Raw genomic sequence first — 20,925 nt, 5'->3', positions numbered from 1 at the left:
GGTCTAATTAAAGGAATTTAACATAAGCAGACTGAGAAGCTGGGAGAATCTTCAATATTTCAGCATGTGGAAAGCATGTGCAAGTTTTAATTTCTGCACATATAACCCAGGGATGCTAAAAGGAATCTTAATTCAAATGTATTCTGTATGTCCTTATCTTTTGGGAAAGGTGTACACACAGCTCTTCCCTGAAACGTAACAAATTTAAAATTACTGTGATTCTCCTACTGTAGGCTACGGAAGGGGAGAGAGTAGAGACTGTGGATTTAAGTTTCACATTCCCCTAAATCCAGCTCTAGCTTCAAATGAATTCATTTATCCCCAAAAAGATGCTACTTATCACTTGAGGACAATTGCTTCAAGGACCATCTGTAGTAGCTGAGGGTTCCAAATGAAGAAGAAAAAAACACATCTAATAGCTATCAGTCTCTCCCTTCCTCTTTTTTTCTTAAAATACATACTCTAAAAAAGGGAAAGGGTGGTTTGGTTGGTTGGTTGGTTGGTTGGTGTGGGGTTTTTTGGGGGGTGAGGGTTGTTTTGTTGTTTTTCATTTGTTGGTTGTTTTTTTGGCTTTGTTTTTTTTTTTTTTTTTTTTTTTTTTTTTTAAGAAGTCAGTTCAGTATTTTAGTCTGGACAATCCTGCTTAGCCAATGGCAGAACTAGCCAAAACAGCTAGGGATGCTGCTGTAGTTATTTGGGAATCTTGCATCTGAAGAAGAAATGTAGTCTTCTATACATTTGCGTAATGAATAATAAATGCATTCCTTACTAATTAATCAACAGAGGTGAACCTCTACAAAACCTTCCTATTTCTTACCTCCATGCAACAAAACAGTCTGATTTGAAACTACGAGGCAGTCCTCATCTTTTTACCTCCACAAACTATCCTCCTTCCAGACGGATAACGAAATTTGCTGATGAAGCTGACAGTGCTGCAGTGCAGATGTACATAAAGGGAAAGTTAATGTGCTCAGCCAGGCAGCGAAGTAACAGGAATGACATTTAACGCATTCTTTAAAATTACTGTAATCAGGTAATACAAACATGCCAATGTTCATTTTCAGTTTAAAACTTAACTTTTTTGCTAAACTTTTATTTAGATTCAGAACATGAAGCAACAGGACTATTTTATATCCCTTCATAGGGATATGCAGTATTTTAGAGGCACTTTTATGAAGAACAAGTATCTATTGATATAATATCTTCTGTTCTAGGCCACCTAAACCTTAACAGGAAGCACACAGGCTGTCTCCCCATCTGCTTTCCTCTCTTCCAGCTGTGCTACTCTGAAACCCTTGGTGATCCATACAAGTTAACTTTGCATTTTTGCTTGCCTTTAGTTACAAAATCACCCCGGCACCTTGAGAAAAACCACGGGCTTGCAAGCAGCTGTGCACAGGTAACATTCCCAAGTAGCAATGAACCTTTGGGTGATGTCCAGTGTATGAAGTCCAGCTGCATTCCACTGTCAAGGTATTTCAGGAGCTGACACGCTACACAGCCATCAAGACAGACAGCATTCTAGCAGTATCCTTAGGGGATTATGGAAAACAGAATAGTCAATAAATGTACACTCATTCAAAAATATAAGCCTCTCTGGAGTTCACCTGAAGTCTTCCAGAAGCACTCAGGATGTAACTGGCAGGTTTTCTGAATAGCTGGATAAGGCAGCTACTTACTTGCATATACATTTATTAATTCTGGAGTTCTCCTGAATTCTGCAGAACCCAGAGCCATTAGTAACTAAAATATGTAACCAGATCCTTGTGGTCCCAGGAGGGCATGTGGAATAAAAGGAGGTGTTTGACTTTTGGTAGAGTTCAGAACTAGCTGTATCCTGGTTTTAGCAGGTTTTAGCTTTGTTTCTGTTACGGGTTTTTTTGTTTGGGGAGGTGCGTGGGGGGTGGTTTTTGTTGTTTGTTTTTTTGGGCTGGTTTTTTGTTTGTTTGTTTGTTTTTTACAGCGTACGCTTCCAAGCCTGCACAAAGTATGGGAGAAGTTGCCTCTGTAGTCCAGTCCTCTCCTCGGGCAGTTATAAGGTGTCCACTACGGAAACTCTACCGCACCTGGCAACAGACAAATAAGTATCTAAACCCAGCAGTTGAGCTCACCGGCTGTGCGGGAGAGGTATGGATGATACTTGGGGTTTAGAAGAGGGAGAAAACTGAAGACTTAGTATGCAGGAAATACATACAAACATAAAAGTAGTAGTGTGCTTAAACTAAGTATGCTATATTTTAATAAAGCACCAATTTCATCATACTTTGTGGAACCTGGAATAGTTTCTTCAGTAGCCCAAGAGAAAGCAAATCTCCCAAGCAAGACACAAATGACACTTTAAAAAAAAAAAATAATAAATCGGATTCTGTCTACACAGCATAAGGGGCTACAAGAAAGGACTACTGAACTGGAAAATTTCCCAATAAACTAAAAGCTGAGCAGTGCAGAAATGCAGATTTTTACACTCCAAGATCTTGTGTAGAATGAAATGCATCACAAGTTCATGTGTCCCTCTTTGGGCTAATCCCAATGTCCAGTCTTAAGTATTATTCAGTAGCCATTTGCCTTACTTCTTTGAAAGGCAAGTGTGATGAAGCAACTGACTACCCTGCTGCTTTCTTTACAGCACACAAGACAGCCCAAATGATTACCAAGGTGTCTGTAACACACACAGAAATGGACCATCCAGTAGCTGACATGGAAAGCGTGAGCCTCTGAAATGTTTCATAGTAGCATGAGATACAGCCACACAGTGTCCATTAGAAAGGAAGAGATTCTGGTAGCTAATCTCCATTTAACGTACTTTCCATTTAACCTACTTCATGGATGAGACAAGGCAGTTAGACCCGGCAGTTTTAATCAGGAGGTGAAACTGTAGCTGAGGAAGATTATAATGAATGAAGTATCGTTAAAATTAAAACAAGATTATGATGAATAAAGTATCATTAAAATTAAAACAGAAAAAACTGTGAAGCATTCTGAGTACACACCAACACAAGACCTCCCTTAATCTTTTTTGTAGCTAAAATGTAAGAGTTCTCATTATGAAAAGGTTTCTGGAACGCTTGCTCACTCAAGTATTAGAAATGCAGTTCTTCTAACGATGATTCTGACATTTGGAAAGTGTCCCTGAAGCAAGGATGCGAGCAGTGCCATATGCCGTATTGGGTTGGCCTGGAATTATTTAACAGTTACCAGCAGGACTTCGACGGGTACCATCAAGCCTGGCCTTTAAGCAGTCAGGACTGAGCCGCTGCCGGCTGCCTGCGCGAGGTTCTGCATATATGGCAAACTGCTCAGCTGGGATAGCTGAAGATTAACTTCTGGGTAAAGATTAAACAGCGTGATTGCAGCACTAAGCAACTAGTATTTTTAGCACAGTAGTGAGGAGTTATTTTTTTGTGCAACGTTAAGAATCTTCTGAAATGCAACTGCTCAAGTAAAAACACAAAACATTTAAATTCAACTAGCAACAAATATTTCTGTCCATTGCTGTGGTGTCCATGGGAACACTGTGGGTGGGAAAACAGATCACCAAAAGCTCAAATATTATTAATAAGCTTAGCCACTTGGCTAAAGTACATGCTTCATGCTCGGAGTATCTGGGAGACTCGCAGAAATCAGTCCTTTTCCATTATACCCATTTGTTTAGGGGGTCTTGCTAGCGTGAATATGTGAATCTGATCATTAACATGAAGCGTTCTTCAATTTTGGCTTCTGGGCCCATTTAGGACATTTCAATTCCAACAGCTGGAAGCTGTTATAAAAGCAAAAGCCCTGAAGTTTGGATAAGATATGTTGCTATAAAAATCTGTTTTATAATCTGGACAACGAGCCATCACGTAGGAAACCAATAAACAATGTAACAACACAGATAATAGATTTTTCACTTTTTTTCCCCAACTCAAAACATTTACTTAGCTACCAATACAATAATATGTTAACAGCAGTCCCATGAGAAAAGAAACGCACTGTTTAAAAAAAGTGCAGTACAGCTCTGTGATGTTCTGCCAGTGATTTAACAAGAGACTTTCATAGAAACATTTCAGCCTAAACTTTGATAAACATTGAATGTCAGAAACGTGTTCCCATCAGTAAGATGAAGAAATCTATTCACTTTTCTTCCCATCTTTATAAGAAACCCCTTCAGTTAATTATTTTTTCCATTCCGTTTTCATTTAGCTTTCTCTTTACTTAAATATTAGTGTTTTCTTCCCAGATTTTATATCATACCTCGTTCCTCAAAATTCATTTAAATTATGGATTAGAAATTTCACAGAAGGGTGTTTTTTAAAAATAGCTGGTATTTGATTTAACTGGCCAACCCAGATGCAAGGTAACTGTTCTTCAAAACAGTTTTTAGCCTCAGGAATAAGGTTTATCTATCAAGTATTATCTAAGAGCAACAGCAGAGGATGCAAATTCCATTCAATTTAATTAATCTAAACCTCCCCTCAAATTTAATCATAAGTATTTAAATGGAGACTGACAGAATTTGTATCCCATACATCATTCTCAAAAACAGCTGAAGTGTGGAAAGCACAGAAGGGATGAAAATTACTACTTCTTTATCCTTCCAAAACTCCTCCCTTTGCTAAGGCATCAAGGATGAACTTTTTAATTTGTTTGACAATTTGGAATGTCAATTGTGTTTGGCAAAAATAAAGCCTTTTTAACAAGTAGTTACTTGTCATTTCCAAACACAGTCTGATAAAGAAATACTAGAAAACTCAAGTAACTTCTTAATTGATTTACTCTCTCTGACACAGCGTATTAAAACATATAAGTGGCTTTACAAATGTTTACTGGACGTAGAACATGTTTAGTCCATATTTCCTCCTATTTTATGCTGCAAATCACCGGGTCCACTTACTTCTTTTTGAGACTCCTTCGTTCTTTAAAACAAAAATGTGGCTAGAAAATATGTAAAAACACTGTGGATGCAATCAAGTTTACCGTTCCAAAGCCAGAAAGCTTTAGTTTTAATTTCCCCGTAGAGGGAGACACACACAACTGTCACAATAATCTTAGAAGACAACAATAACTCGGCTGTTCTCTCCGTGATTCAAGGAGTTGAACACAAAGGCAATTTTACATCGGTGAAACTCTTACCTCTTCTTCTTGGTGATAATGAGGACATCATTAAAGAGGAAGAAGTAAACCTGCTGTTTAGAAGTTCTTTTAGAAAAAAGTCCGGTGTCTTCTACATATGCCATTAATTCGCCCCTTTTCACCAACCATCGTGAAGACGAAACCAATGGAAATGGCTACAAAGCAAGAAAATAACATTTTAATCCTTTAAAAGTAGAATTTTTAAAACTCAGGTAGAAGACTGCTATGTATTTGGGGAAAAAAAAAAAACAACAAATGCTTGAGTGAACTCAAAGCTCCGAGATCACAAGTACAAGCACAAAACAGAGGTTATCAAGGTTTAAGGTATCTTCATCCATACAACGTACAAGTCATAGTCTGCAAATACTTGAAAATCACTCATGCACGACATAGCTGCTCATCTAAGATAAAAATGAACAGATTTGATCAGTCATACTTGGGATGGAACAGACTATGCGAGATCGCCTAAGGAGATTAAAAGTAAAAAGACTGTCTCCCAGGGATACGTAAGTTTTTGTAGAGTAAGCAATCATTCTTTAAGCAGGTACGAACACTAGATTTTCCTCTAGGTACCTTACAGCTTTTCTACCTAAACAATCGGAAAGAAGAGCTTAGCTTCTCATCTCAAACATGACGGTTACTGCACACTGCGTTTCATCACATCCCTAAGGCCGGTTAAAATGATGCTGTGCCTTCTTTCTGATGGTGTGTTCTGTACCACACACAGAATAAATAAAATTAAAAAAAGTAAAATCCTTTAACAGATAAATACACTTTGAAGTATTCTTTGAGTATATTAAAACAGACATAAACAGATATGGAGACAGCATACAAGATCAGATTGGTCCTAATACAGTACTGAGCATTATTATCATTATTACTGAGATATTCAGAGCACGCAGAATTTTTCTACATTAAGAAGTAAGGTAAGTGAGGAATGGCAGAGGGCTTAGCCATCACATGTGGTAAAATCCATTTTCTGCTCTGCAAGTAAACTGAAGTTCCAACACAACTCTGCAAAAGAATGTGCAAAGCAGCATGCGATATGTAGGTTTGAATTAGCTGTCCATGTTAATGCCCAAACAATACACTTTGCTCACGACATCATAAATTCACCAGTGGTTTGAAGGACACACCTGACAATTTTCAGAGGACGTTTCTTTAGGCATCCACTCATGAAAGGCCATATTAACAAATAACTGCCCTTCCTCAGGAGGAACTTCAGCTTGTTTTTTCGCTGTCTTCCATTTTGTCAGAAAAGGTGACTCTCATAGTTGTCCACGATTGCTCTGTAATTTGCTATTGTAGCTCACAGACAGTGAAGTGTCACCAGTGTCACTCAGAGCAGTGGCTAACTTAGACTTCTGTTGATCCAACTTTACTACTTTCTCCTAGGACATGCTACCGGTTTTCTTATGGATGGTCATTTTATTAAAGACACGTCATTAAACCTCACAGGTTGTGAAAGGCCAGTTTAGCTCAGTGCTCGGACACAACAATCCCAGAGGAGCTCCATCACTGAAATCAGAGTTCTTTAATATTAACATTCAGCTTTAAAAAATTAGGCTTACTTTCAATCAAAACTCTACTCGTTCAGTACCTTCATGTGACATGAAAATCAATTTTTTAAACAAACGGCTTTTCTTTCTGTTTCCTGAAATGCAGTAACAGTTCCGTGAGACAATCCAGGAATGTGAAACATCGGACCATACCCAACAGTGACACCAGTGCGCTTTTTGTGACTACAAACTTGAAAGACTTTGGGCCAGATGCTCCTTGAACACAGAAGTCACAAACAAGTTTGTTTCATGAACAGAAAAGTCCGTTTGCAAAAAAGAACCTCAAAAAACCAAAAATCCCCAAACCCACAACCTTTCTGGTGCTAGAGATGAAAAATGTAAGAATAAAAACTTCTGTATCTCAGTTAAAAATTAAATTCTACAGATTAGCTGTGTACAAAAGTGACATAATATCTGAGCAGCCTCTCTTGTATTCCCATGAAATGTTCTACAGTTACATCTAACAAAATAATAAAAATCCCCAAACACTCTGAGGGTGAGCAAGAACAGAAATAGTTTACCTAATTTATAATGGTTATAAAACAGAATTATAGCACCACAATGGTTGTTTTACAGACAAAAAGTACTCCGACAATTTCTATTTGAGGATGAACTAAAAATTCATCTAATCTCAGAGTTCATAACATTTTCCTAATTGACTATATTCCAGTGGCGGCTTTTTACTTTCCTATTAATTTTTCCTTAATTGCCAAAAGAGTACATCACGTATACCATCTCCTTTCTATATAAAACAAGCCGCCAGAACTTAAAATGTACTGAAACTTGGCCAAAGAAGCCTCTTATACACCAGCTGGCAAGCTCTCAAACCACAGATAAGGTCTAAACCACTAAGTGGTTATATTTAAGATGCACAAAGGAAAAAAACTTGCATTAAAAAAATACAGAAAGTTGCTGTTACTCGCTGCTAGTTACAGCATGCAGAGGGAAGAGTTGTACAAGGCTCTCGCATCCGCAAAACCGGGGTCAACGGCATCCTCTTCCCAGGGGGAAAGTAAGAGACTATAAACCATTTAAGCACTTAAACACCGTTAGGTACTTCTGTAGATTTGAAAACTGTTACTGAAACCACAAAGCAGATCGCCCAAGGACTTCAGACTATCCAAAACACTATCTTAGACTATCAAAGACTTGAGCCTGTTAGCCATCATTGTTAGCATATGTAGTGATGTCACTTGTTAAGAGATGTTTTGTTTATTGTTCTTGTTGTAAGTAAACATTCTCGGTTTTTAGTCAAAGTTTGAAAATGAAAATACTTCAGACAAGTTCAGAACTATCTTTCTGGAGACCGCATTTCCTCAAAGACTGATGATGATCCATTAAAGAACCACATCTTTAAAAACACGAACCTCTAATTACTACCTGTATGGTAATAAAAACAATCTCGCAAAAGAATACTCATTATGTAATGGTATGAGACATTATTTATAGAAATGATATTTTAACAAACATCGAATAGAAAAAAGTAAGCGTACTTGAAGAATTATCTTGAAAGTACAGTAAAATCCCTACTGACTATGACTATGTCTGCTATTTTTTCCTACCGAAAAGGCTGACTGTAGAGAGGTTTGTTGGTTGTGTTTTGTTTTTTTTTTTTAATAACAGCCTAAATTGTATTTTCAGGACTAGAAAGAAAAAATTCGGAATACTTCAATATCCCAAGACTCTTTTAAAATTATTTGAAGGTTAATACCACGGTTACTAGCAAAACAAAAACTTGGGAATATTGAAGTGAACTGTACTAATAAAGGTGTAGTTTAACTTCAGCAATTCCCCTACCCTGAAGCCCGCTGTTGCCCACTTTGCTATTCCAGGCAGGTGGCTCATGATTTTGGTTGCCCATCCCATGCTGCCAGAAGGGCTGTCGTGGGCAAAGCTGGGGAACTCCTGCCTGCGGGTGGGACCTGCGAGCCGAGGCAGCTGCTGTGGGAGAAGCCGGCTGGGCCCAGGCATTTCACGCGCCTGTGCGGGCAGCGCTCACCAACCACAGCCTGCACTCGGTCACCCCCCACAAAGAGGATGACTCCTCAAACTGACAGTTTTCCCAGCAGACTATCAGAATCTGGTAAAAATAGACTGTAATTCCAAAAAACGTGTCCTAAGGTGACTGGAAATAGACCTGTGTTTGTTTTTTTTACTTCACACTACTGCAAATCCAGACAGTCAAATACTATTAGGATCCTTCCCTGGCCTAGAAGTACATACTTAGGTGCGCTTTCCCTATCGCGTACATGAGAACATCTCATCATCAAGCAGCAGCAGCTGGCCCCTCTCCTAACAGCAAGATCTTCACAGCAACTTACTTTGTCTTTACAGCAAAGAATACTTAATTCAATATACATTAAAAAAAAAAATTTGCTATAAAATAACTCTTAAAATAAAAATACTTGACAAAAGTTTTTTTTATCCTGACATAATAGATCATTTCTTTGCAAGAATTACTGTGTGATATGAAGATGCCATTAAAGTTCCACTGTTTACTCTATCAATTGCAAATACCGATTCACTCTAAAGAAACACCTGATTTGTTCCTCAACCGCAGTTAGAAATCTAAGCAAAACTTCAGATGTGCAGCTCACAGAAGAGTCAGCTCACGTGGGATGAAATTTATCAGAACTTGTTCGCACGCTGCCAGACAGAGTGCTGAAGTGAGAAACAGAACTGCTTGGCAATGCGATACCTCCCCCCAAAACATTTCTTTCATCCATCCAAAAAATTCCCATTCTGCAAGAGACTTCAACAGATTCATCAATCAGCCAGGTGCACTCCAGTGACACGGCCTCCGTCGCCAGTGGAGAACCGCAATGATTCTCCTGCAAATTGGAAATGATTGTGCATTCTTCTGCTTTTGTTTTATGTGAGGAGGAAAGAGACCAAAAAAAGCAATTCAAGCTCTGACAAGCCTCGAGGAAATGAATGACGAGAAGGATGGACACAGAGGCAGAGCAACGTGTGATTCTCTGTGTGAACTGTGACAAGATCATCACACACATTGTTATGAACTACGTAAAACAGCATAAAACTCTACCATGACTGATATTACCAGGTACTGTCCCGCCAACAAGGACGGTGTTCATCCACAAAGGTAAATGCAGAATCCGATATACCTCATTCTTCAGTAATTAATGACAATTTATTCTTTTAAAAATATATATATATCCCACAACTCTCTTCCCCTGAAAAGCCTCAACCTGAAGCTTAACCTGCTTGGTGAGATGCAACAGTCCTCAGTGACTCAGTTTCCAGGGCTTCAGCTATCCCAGAATATGAACTTGTCTTCCTTCACTGAAGTCATGTCAGTATTACAGCCTACGCTAATTTACTTTGTTTATGCTGGCAATGAACCTATAAAACTTAACACGTAGTCAAAACTATTCGTATGGTAAATGATTTATGGTCAGAAATACCACTATCATACCTTGATTTTAAATTCCAGTTGGGAGTTAATTGTGTACATCATTTCTGTCCTTTCCATTTTCCGAGCACCCTCGTTGCATAAGCGCACCAACTAGAAACAAGACATTTATTTAACAGGTTTAATATACTCAGGACTTACAATGCAAACATTGTTCCTCTATAAAACGCACTTCAGAGGAAGCAGAAAATTTGCAAAGGCACTGACATTTTCACGCCGGGTCACAGACATCATGCTTTCAAGACCAGAGTGTGTGCGGCCCTGAGCGAGCAGGTCTGACCTGGCAGCCAATTCCGCTCTCCTCCGGGAGGCTGGACTGGATGACCTCCCGAGATCTCCCTCGACCTGGATTACCCACTACACCGTGACAATTATTTATTCTTAGGGGAGTCCAGATGGTACAAAGGTTCATCCAGAAGTTCTGGCAGTGAAGGGGTATAGCTCTCTGATCCAAGTTAATGATCAGCTCCAACAGAAACAACCTCCCAGACTGACAGATCGGCGCCACACGCTGCCGCGTGTACCACACACCCCAGCTCACTCATAGAAGAAAGCCCCAGCACAAACATTAGGGTACCATCTTGTTAAACTAATGCAAACAGTACCCTAGAAAAGTTTCATTGCAGCTGACCTCCAGAACACAGTTTTAAAGCATGCTACAGCGTTACTGAAGCCTGCACGTGGGGGTGGGGAGCACATAAAAACCGGGGGACAAAGACAGAAAGGCATGAAAATGCATCCCCTTAACCCCGCCACAACAGGCAGGGACTTCCCAGATGTCAGTGGGCCTTTTCTGCTTTTCTAATCGAGCACTTCACACACCATACTCTGTTCCTACAGAAAAACCCAATTTTGTTGGCAGGAGTACAGTGCTACTGAGTTTAGGATACTTTCCTAAGCAATAAGCAGACAATAATTTAGGCATAAAAACAATCCCTAGTGGCCTAGAGTTTTTATTTTTCAGTACTCTTCCTGTTTGCATTATTTATACATGGAAAACATAATTTTTTCCCTTAGACAAGCATGTTCAAGGCTCAAGGTAATGTCTAGCCCCAACATGCAGAAAAAGACTGATTTTTTTTTTTAATAAAGAACGCCCAGTTCTTCACATTTCACAACAGTCCATGACGCATTACAGTTTCTGAAATTCTGAGATCTTAGAGGCAAAAGACAGCTAGTCTTTAGATCCACAGATTTTTTCTTTTCATAACACAATGTTTTGTTTTAAAGAGTTGTCTATTTCCAGAATATAATTATATTGAACAGATGGACTGGCTTTTCCCGCCAATAAAAAAAATAAAAAAAACCATCTGATTGCTCAGGTTCAAATGGAAGGAACTGGAATTTATTATGCAAGTAAGCGCTGTTGAAATTCACAATCCATGCATGGAAATGGACTGTGCTCTTCTTCCACCATTCATTCTTGGCAAAAAAGCATGACTACAGGAGAAGAGAACATTTTTGAACGACTGACAGGAGGCGATCTGCTTCACTTAAAAGCAGAAACGATGCTTAAGTTTGCTTAGAAGAATCAGACTTTGTCTCTGCTGTCAGGACAGTGTTTTGGCTTTTTTTTTTTGCCCCCCCCTTTTTTTTTTCCCTTTTAAAAGTGTCTGGTCCACCCCATGGCTTTCTGAACAAAATGAGTAATGAACCTGAAAATTAATTTTCAAGTAACTAAGAAAAAACAAAAGCAGCCACTTCTCCCAATGGAATTTTGAAATGACAAAAGCAGGCAGTGCAATTTAGAAAGGAAAACAGTCAAAGCAGGAAAAATTCTGCATCCATATTAAACTTTTAAGAACGTACCTTGCTCACTTCTTTTAGAGCTTGCTTGCAGTTCTCATATTTTGGTGAATCCTTAGGAGTTTTCTGACAAATCGTCTGAAATAAAATGTCAGTTACTTCAGAGGATTACATAGCACAGATTGTAACAAATAGAGAATTTTACATATATATTAATTGACACCAAAGAGGTGAAGTCACAGCTGTGGACCGGGATAAAAGAGAGAACATCGGATCACTTCTTCAGAGTGTTTCCCAACACTGAGGAATGCCTCCCTTGAAAGCTTTTTGGAGCAAAGTGATATTTTACGCCTCTTGGCCAACCTCCACCTGTGGCAACACAGTGGAAGAGACAGGCCATATACCTGCAGGAAAGGGAAAGTTTCTGCCATCTCGTCTCTAACGTTTTGCAAACCACAATAAAATCCCATTGCAGCTGTACATAACCAGGTTCTTCCTATTTCAAGTACCATGTTAAGCTTTTCCTGGAAGTTGAAATACCCATTTATGTACAATCGTACTTGCAAGAAGAAAACTATACTAGATTACTCTGTCTGACCTCCTCGTGGAAGTAAGTATTTCCAGAGGATTAACAGAAAAGGCTCTTGAGGCTACACTGTGATGTGTACCATGGAAAAATATGCATAACAGTATTATATTAAAACAAAAAAGCACATGGAAGAGAAGACAGCTGCAGCACCCAAATAGAGGAAGCGCTGGCAAGTAATGAGAAGTGAATCCGATCTATGATGTGCACATGACAGTTCTATCTACTCACAGAGGTTATTCTCATAAGTTAGAGGTAAAGACAAAGTTCTATCAGAAACAGGCATTTTGAATCAATGACCGACCACATAAATCACTTTTTTGATTGAGAAACAAAAACATTGTAAGATATTTTACATTAAATTAGTCTTTGGTTTAATTACGTTCCATCCTATCTGAACATAGTTGGAGCTGTATTTCTGGAATTAAAAGCTTAAAAATTGAATTTGCTCTGAAGCCTCAATATAAGGTTTACACAACCATTTCCAAGAAAAGCAAACAAACTAAACTGAAAAAATGCTTGGTTTGCTTGTTAAGATTCTTACAGCCGAAGAGGGGAAGGAGGCAAATAAAAGAAAAAAAAGAAAAAAAGGGGAAGGCACACCTAGTGACACACCGAAGTAACATGGGATTACTATTCCATTTTTTAAATTTAGGAATATACTACAGAGAAGAAAGTATTCAATGTCCATGAATGAACTAAGTAACTATCCAGATGATCAAATTAATCAGTGTACAATTTGCAAACATATAGATCAAAATTATTAGGCCTGTTTCTCGATCCTACTAATGCTAGAATCTGAGCCTGGATTTTAATCTGCACATAAATTTAGTTCTATCATCTTAACTGAAATCCCATGAATCTGGGGTGAGCTTTGCTTCACCAATACTCAGTTCACTTCATCACACTTCCTGAGCCGCCTGGTAGCCTGCGCAGGAAGGGAACATCTCACTGCGTAACGTGCTGGTGGGAAACCAAGTCTATTGATATTGCTCCACTCAAAGAGCTCCCGCACCCTTGAGAACAGAGTTCATTCTTCAGGGTTACGCTGTGACCCTCTTGAGTGTCTTCACAACCCTGCTCCCGAAAGTAAGTATTTATGCAAGAGGACCCTCATCTAATCTGTATGATAGGAAGTCCTGGTTTTTAAACTGTAGGGTTTAATTTTAATCCTAACACTATATAACACTTCTGCGCTAGGTTCCTCCTTGATTTCAGAATCATTTTGACCCTTTACTGTAAAATTTTTCTATTAGAATTTCTAAATATTTAATTTTTGAATGGGGGGTCAGGAGCAGGGGGTACGGGTCACAGCAAGCAAACAAGTTGTACAGCACTTCATAATCAATAGACCAGTACCTACAGCCCTGAACCTGGTATAAGTAAGAAGATATGAAGAGACTGGAATGAACTAGAATCTGAATATGAAAGAATGCTAACATTAAAAGAACATGCATCAAGGAAAAATAGAAGAATAAGTCTGTTCTCACATCCATCAGTAAGGGAAGACGAGTAACTCTCTGCATGGGAAGAATGAGGAAAGAGATCATTGGTAAATTCCGGCAATCTTCATGGGACTCGATCCGTGATAACACCTCTTTAAATGCTGGATTTGTGGCTCTGATGGGAAAAAAGGGGGAGAGAATTAAATGGTATGTTTTACCAAACGGTTGTGAAAGTTACTAGATTTTATTAATAGGAAAGTGTGGTTTGAAGGAGTCATATCAACTAAGCCTTCATCTTTATTTACTTAGATATAGAAGACCAGTATTGACATTTAGAAACCTCAAGTTCTCCCATACAGGAACATGAGTGCAGACAGACTCGTATGTAACATACAAGGAAAGTACGTCTCTGACACTGATTAAACTGTACTTATCAGTGGAAAAGGAATGTAATGCATGACCACAAACAGGATTGGATGATGCAGCCAGGCATGTTTTCGCTCTCAATTACTTCAAAGGAACTTGCACATTAAGGAAAGCTAAGCATGTAAGTACATGCTTAGTTGGAAGCCATAGGTTTTGCACCAAATACCACAGCCTACTACTCACTCTTACTAAAGAGGGGATGATTTTGCAACCGTATTTTAAAATTAGTTCTTACAGTAATTTCTGCAGTGTTCGCTGCTGATAGACTTCATTGGTGCAGTACTTTACATATGGATCAAACGTTGAAGAAGTATGCTTTTCGACTATATCACTAATATCATCAATAAAGATGTTGTTCTGATGTCTTGCTTCTAGTTCTTTAAAGAACCTGTAAAAAAAAAAAAAAGAAAAGAAATTACTTATTTTGACAAAAACAATGGCAGACTTTCTTTTGCAATATTTTACACTTCTCCTGACGCAACCCATCAATTTTCTAAACTAATGGTTTGTGAAAGGGTGAGATCATCTCTCCTTTGGCAAGGGAAAACTTTACACGATACAAGCCCAAGGGCGGCGATGTCACCTGGCAGAGCTCAGCATAAGCAATGCTGGCAAAGCTACTTCCCATTCTCTAGCTGCCAAAACTGAAACTGCGTTACTGATCTGGTTAGACTAGAATTTCCAGAAACAGGGTTGAAAAAGAAATGAAACAACTTCAAGCACAACATTAACACATTTCCTCTTGTAATAAAGGAAGTACAATACCAGAAATGTTCAATTAAATGAAGTTACATGTGAACTGCTAAACTAAAACCAAAAAAATACGTAGCAGGCTGAGCTGGAAGAGGTGCTTGTGTACCACATACTTCAATCTACCATGCAAACCAAACACCGATTGGAAACAGTGAAAATGGGAACAGAAACCAAAATCCTGAGCTGACTTTTTCTCCTAACCATGCCCGTTCCAAGAACTTCCCTACTGTTTGTCCTCAGTTCCATATCTGAGTCCCTTTGGCCTCTGAAAGCTTTCCACTGCTCCTTGCACTGCTGTTTTTACTAGAAAACAAAAGCCTTTATTTCCACAATGCTCTTTAGAAATATTTTACTGTTTGGGGTACAAAAGCTCACACAGATTGGCATTAGATCTATTGCAGGTCATTAGAATTACCTACACTGACACTCTGACATCACTTCAATCCTTCGAAATCTAGAAGCTGCTGAAAATCTCTCCAATACCAGACTTGCCTGCGGCCTTTATAAAAGATGACTCACTATAACAATCCTGAACTCCACAGAGCTAATATTAAGGAAATACTTGGAACACATGACCTCACATCAAGCTAAAATATTTTGAAACACGTTTTATTTTGGCCCTTTATTACATTTTCTCATTACTAACACTGGCTCTTCAAAAATCTGTCACCTTGTAGCATTTAATTTTTTTAAGGGTCCCACCAATGTTGTCTATAATTTGTTTCACAAACAAACTTCAAACATGTAAGAAGAGAAGAGGATGAACAGAATCTTATCGTATGAGTGTTTAACAACATGGGTTAACTAAAATTAAGACATTTTTTCAGGCGTGCTTAGAAGAAGCTGCCTCAATTGAGCGGTTGCCAGATTCTCACTCAGTCAATCACACAGCCGGAAGAATCAAGTGGGTTTTTTTGTTTAGGTTTTTATTTTTTTTATATTTTTTTTAAAAAGTTGTGACACATTAACTGCAGATTGAACTGACTGATGTTTGTCAGTATTGTCATTTGAAGAAAAACAGGACACTGCCTACAAATAGGTATAATGCCACCTATGACAGTGCACAGTTTTCTTCTCCCTCTTCCCCTTTAAATTGTGCAGCCATGTTTTTTTAATAGCCTTGCCACTTTTGGAAGGCAGAGTCCTCCAGCACCCTTCTCGCCTCCACTTATCCTATTTCAACGCACAAAATATTTCAAGTTGTCACTGACTTGTATTATCCTACGTATTTGTTTTTTTAGTACCAAGACCAGTGCTAGCTGGCAAAGCATACTAAGGTGCAATGAGGCCTCATACAATACATGGACAAATACAAAAGTTAACAGTGGCCTGAAATTTCAACGGGGTCCAAGAAGGGGGGGGGGGGGAGGGGGGAAGCCTCCAAGTCACAATTTCTCATGAACAACAGTCAGATTTCAACCACTGACCACCATGAACTGCAGACGACTGGAATTTGTTCCTACTCTACTCAGACACGTTTATAGTTGGGAGAACTTCTCAGCGCGCTGCCAATTTACTTTGCTCAGGAAATTAGGAAATACAGCATTTCTTCCTGCTGTTATGTTATGGCACGCTGACAAGGTGTTTGTCCAGGCTGGGCTACAACTTCCACTTTTAGAATTTATCTGATGCCTTATCAATGACATCATCAGTCACAGTCATTGTAAGGAACAGTAAAAATCTTAGATAGTAGATTTTAAAAAAGAAAAAAAAAAGAAATAAAAAAAGAGAGGGGCAGAGAAAAGCAGCATATCCAGGTCCCATCCCCCACAACATGTACTGTAAGAATTATTACCTCTGGAATCATGCAGCAGAGTTTGAATCAAAGGTTGTCTTTTTTTGCATCCGATCTGCTAATTACAATGTACAACCAGTGAACCAAACACATCATAAAAACCTGTTACTTAAAGTTTCAGGACAGATTCTGTCATAAAGATCAGTACTGAGTGATTGAGTGACTACATTCAATTTAACCAACTACAAATCAGTTGTGCTGTGTGACTGGCTTTTTTTGATTAATATCAGAAGGATTTATTTAAAGCTTTTGTTTCTGTTAAATCCAGAACTTTTCTGGTTAAAGTTAGATCCAATTAAGTGAAAGTCAAACAGCACCATAAGACAGCATTTGATTTCCCTCATTTTGCCCTCATGTTGTTTAAAAGAAATGTCCAATTTGCAATATTCTAAAACTCCCCTCTCCTAAAGGCTACATGCCAAATTTAGAAACGCAGGTTTAATTCATTTCCTGTTTCTTTCTTTTTATAGCACAGTATCTACAAACACTACAGATCTGACCAACACTGGAGTTTGCCCTGTCTTTATGACAAGGGCTCCCTCCCTAAAGTTGGTGGCTCCTGTTAACGGTCTTCTTATGTCTTCAGGCAGCTCATTAACAAGCTGGTAGTTACCAACAGGAACAATGTCCTAATACTTGCTCAGACAATTTTCTGAAGCTATTTTTTCCTACTCCTTGGCATTGCTTTAATCAACGACTGATAGCCCCCACTTTCTCAAAAAGTCTAGTTAATTCAGCTGTATAAACACAAATGCGCAGTGGTACATGTACAATGTTACAAACTATTCCACACAATTCACCTTTATAAGGCCTAAACTATGCCTCACTTTACAATTACAAAACTCCCATCAACATCAATAGAAGTTCTACTTTCACAGATGCCACGAAAACATACACAAAATAAATGCCCTACGATAACCATTTTGGTCAACATTTCTTCTCAGCATTTACTCTCCCTTCACCCCTAGATAAAGATACTAACTAACTATCTAGTTAGTATCTCACTTCACCCCTAGATCAAGGTAACTAAGATAATCCAAAATTAGACTGCACTGCATTAAAAATATTCTAATTAGGCAGGTAAAAGAGATTTTAACTAGGTAGGCCAAATCACCATTAAAAAACAATTGTCTTACAGAATCAGCTATTATCCAGGAGCAAAAAGCACTTAGAATCAAATGACAGCACATAAAAGGAATATACAGAAGGGTCAGAGGTACTGCAAAAAACCTAAACAGATTGTTTGCATCAAGGGTGACTGGAGAAGAAACTGATACCAAAGCTTTTCTGGTGAGTGAGACTGGGAAAGAGCTGACTTGGTGGAAGATCTGTCTGAAACTGAAGTAAATGTGGAACACCAGAGGTCACCAGACCCAGGTGATCAGCACCCAAGAGAGTTAAGAGGAAAAAAAAAATTCTGATGAAGTTACTATGAGATCATTTTATTCTGTTTGCAAAGTGACAGAATGCACATAGCAACATTGCCAGGTTGGTGAGAGGGACAGATGGTGTAGTGGCATTACAGTCGTGTGTACAGGTTACGGAGCTGTCATAGAATCAAGGTTCTCAAGCATTTATCTGACATTTTCCCCCTACTGCTTACAGTAGGGAAAATTACAGTAGGCTAATTTTTTACCTCCTTGCAGGTTCATGTAATTCTCCATTGCTAACCATTCTGAACAGCGCTGTTGTCCCTCTCCGTCAGATGTCACAGTCGCTGAAAACAGCAATCTGTCACCAGCAAAGTCTTTCTGTATGTAGAAGTGAACTGCGGTCTGGCTTGTACATTACTTCAAGTTCGTTATTATTATTCTTGCTTAATGTTTTTGAAGTAGTAATGACCTATATATCTGGCATGAAGAAGATTATAAGATTATAATGCAGATTTAGCTTCACAGGGACATTGCTACTGACACATTACTATCCAGTAACAGAAAAAGCCACTGGAGTGGAAGCAAGTACAATTTAGCTTCCTCCTCTTAGAGATAAGGGAACTGGAAAAACAATTACCAATTTCAGATAACTTCAGATAAAAGTAATAAAAATTTCTGAGTAGCCTCTCCAAATCTGAATATTCTCATCAGGAACAGAAGATTAACATCTGCATTACATTTTTTTTTTAAATTTTTGGGAGGATAGGGGGGTGAGGATGAATAATTTAAAATAGGAAAATTGGGGAAAATTACAGCCTTATTTCCATAGAATTTTTATGCTGAATCAGAATCAGAGCTTTTAGCAAACGAACGGCTGAAAAAGAACAGGATTGAAGTGAGGGACTGCATCCACAGGTGTTTGAAATGAATCCGTTTGTCACAAGAGTTACCACAATCTAAATAACGGAAAACAATACATACATACACATATACTATAACACCAACCACTGCAACAGTAATAGCCTATAAAAATATCTTTCATTAGGCAACATCCATTGAGCGACTACAAAGCCAAACAAGAAAAAAAACCCAAACAAACCCTGACAGCCTGTTCCTTCATTCTGCAACAAACTGGAACAACTTTCAGCAGGCCTACCCACAAGGAACTGTACTAATGGCAATAAAAAGCCACTTGCCTTTCCAAGTATTTATAGTCTTCTGGCAGAAATCCAGAACAATAAAAAGGCCATGGCAACCCTGTCAATATATTCTGTTACTGAGAGATTCTTGAGATAGTGGGTAAGTGCTCATAGCATCTAGTTCAATAGTACGCATTTCAGAAAAACAAATCTTGATTCAACCAATTAATACCCACTGACAAACGAACCCACAAAGAACACTCTGTTGCACTAGAAATGTAAATCTTTTTGATACATTATGAAGACATCACAACAGGAGTCTTCATTTTAAAAACCTTTCCCATGCTGAACAAAGTAACGCTTTTTATATTACTGTGAAGAAGCAGGGTGCTTCTGCCTGGCTGCCCGAGTCTGAAAAGCTACCTAATACTCATTTGTTACAGAATAAAATGATCTCTTGCATGTCACAATCAAAGAATTTTTAAATCATTTTGTGAAACCTTTTGACAACAGGGATACGGCTATTCCCATATAACACACTTTCTACAACAGCCAAACTAACAAGCACAGCAAAGGCCTTGGAGAATGGATGCGAACGACCAGACACATAACCTGCCTCAGGCTCTACAAACCTGGGTTGTCACCTGCAGTCCCCAGCTTCACAATAACCAAGTGTTAGCACTAGCAAATACTGGTGATGATACTATATGCAAGAGAACTAAACAATCTTGATATTTGGGAAGAAGTTTTAGTTAATATAAAAATATGAACCGTACAAAAACGTAAATTAAGCATTGCTTAGTCTTAAGGGAAGCGTAGCCACCAGGGAAATCTCTACCACCGCCTAGAAATAACAGTGATTTACAGAATGCCCAGGAAACTGCCTTGAGAAAATCTGGCATTTGTCATTTTATTTCAAATGACAAACTCCCCAATCAGGCTCCTGCCCCCTCCCTCTCAGAGCCCAGCATGCACCACCACAGGTACCACACACCTCCTGGCAGCCCCACGCCAGAGGGAGACCGCAAACACTCCCTGGTTAATCTTTCCCACAAGGGCACCTGTGCCAAGGTGGCAACTGCCTAAACTCCCACCAAACGGAAGGAAAGCAAGTTCAAAGTGCAAGTGCACGAATGACCACGTTATGCTGTTTTACAGCCCTGCTCAGAAGGCAGAGCAGCAGTGCCTGTCACAGAAAGGCCATGGGGCAGGAGCACACAGCACTGCGAGAGGTGACACAACACAGCGCAGCTTCGAGTGCTGTTGGACTTCTCTTCGTGCCATCGCAGGCACTTCAGCTGCTATCCTAGACATCTGTGGCATTAGTTATCCAGGGCAGCAAACTATTGCACGCACTTAAAGGTAGGGAGAAAGTTGCAGGTTTTGATACTGCTGCAAATAAAGCTGCTTTTCTTACAAAATGTACAAATAAACTGTATACATGATCTTCATATTGATACAGCCACATCCATAAAAGAAGTTAGTGTGATACGGAGCACAGCAAATACCACACTTGGACAGGCAAGATTCCCTAGGTACAAACACTGCACAGAGCAAC

The 20,925-nt window shown here is 38.9% G+C and overlaps 1 protein-coding gene across 1 annotated transcript in view; it reads right to left on the bottom strand.

The window, feature by feature from the left end:
- ARHGEF26 (Rho guanine nucleotide exchange factor 26) overlaps positions 1–20,925 on the bottom strand; it is a 55,926-nt gene that overhangs the window by 9,776 nt on the left and 25,225 nt on the right. Inside the window, exons 6-10 of the mRNA XM_054206306.1 lie at positions 14,543–14,695; positions 13,927–14,056; positions 11,914–11,988; positions 10,108–10,197; positions 5,113–5,267 (exon numbers count right to left, since the gene is read on the bottom strand). Coding sequence (XP_054062281.1) covers positions 5,113–5,267; positions 10,108–10,197; positions 11,914–11,988; positions 13,927–14,056; positions 14,543–14,695 — 603 coding nt within the window. The remainder of the gene's footprint in view (positions 1–5,112; positions 5,268–10,107; positions 10,198–11,913; positions 11,989–13,926; positions 14,057–14,542; positions 14,696–20,925) is intronic.

This window comes from Rissa tridactyla, chromosome 6 (assembly GCF_028500815.1).
Source record: "Rissa tridactyla isolate bRisTri1 chromosome 6, bRisTri1.patW.cur.20221130, whole genome shotgun sequence".
In the NCBI taxonomy this organism is placed as follows: domain Eukaryota; kingdom Metazoa; phylum Chordata; class Aves; order Charadriiformes; family Laridae; genus Rissa; species Rissa tridactyla.
Note: the sequence above shows the minus strand (reverse complement) of the source record. Positions and strands in the feature narration are given on the sequence as shown.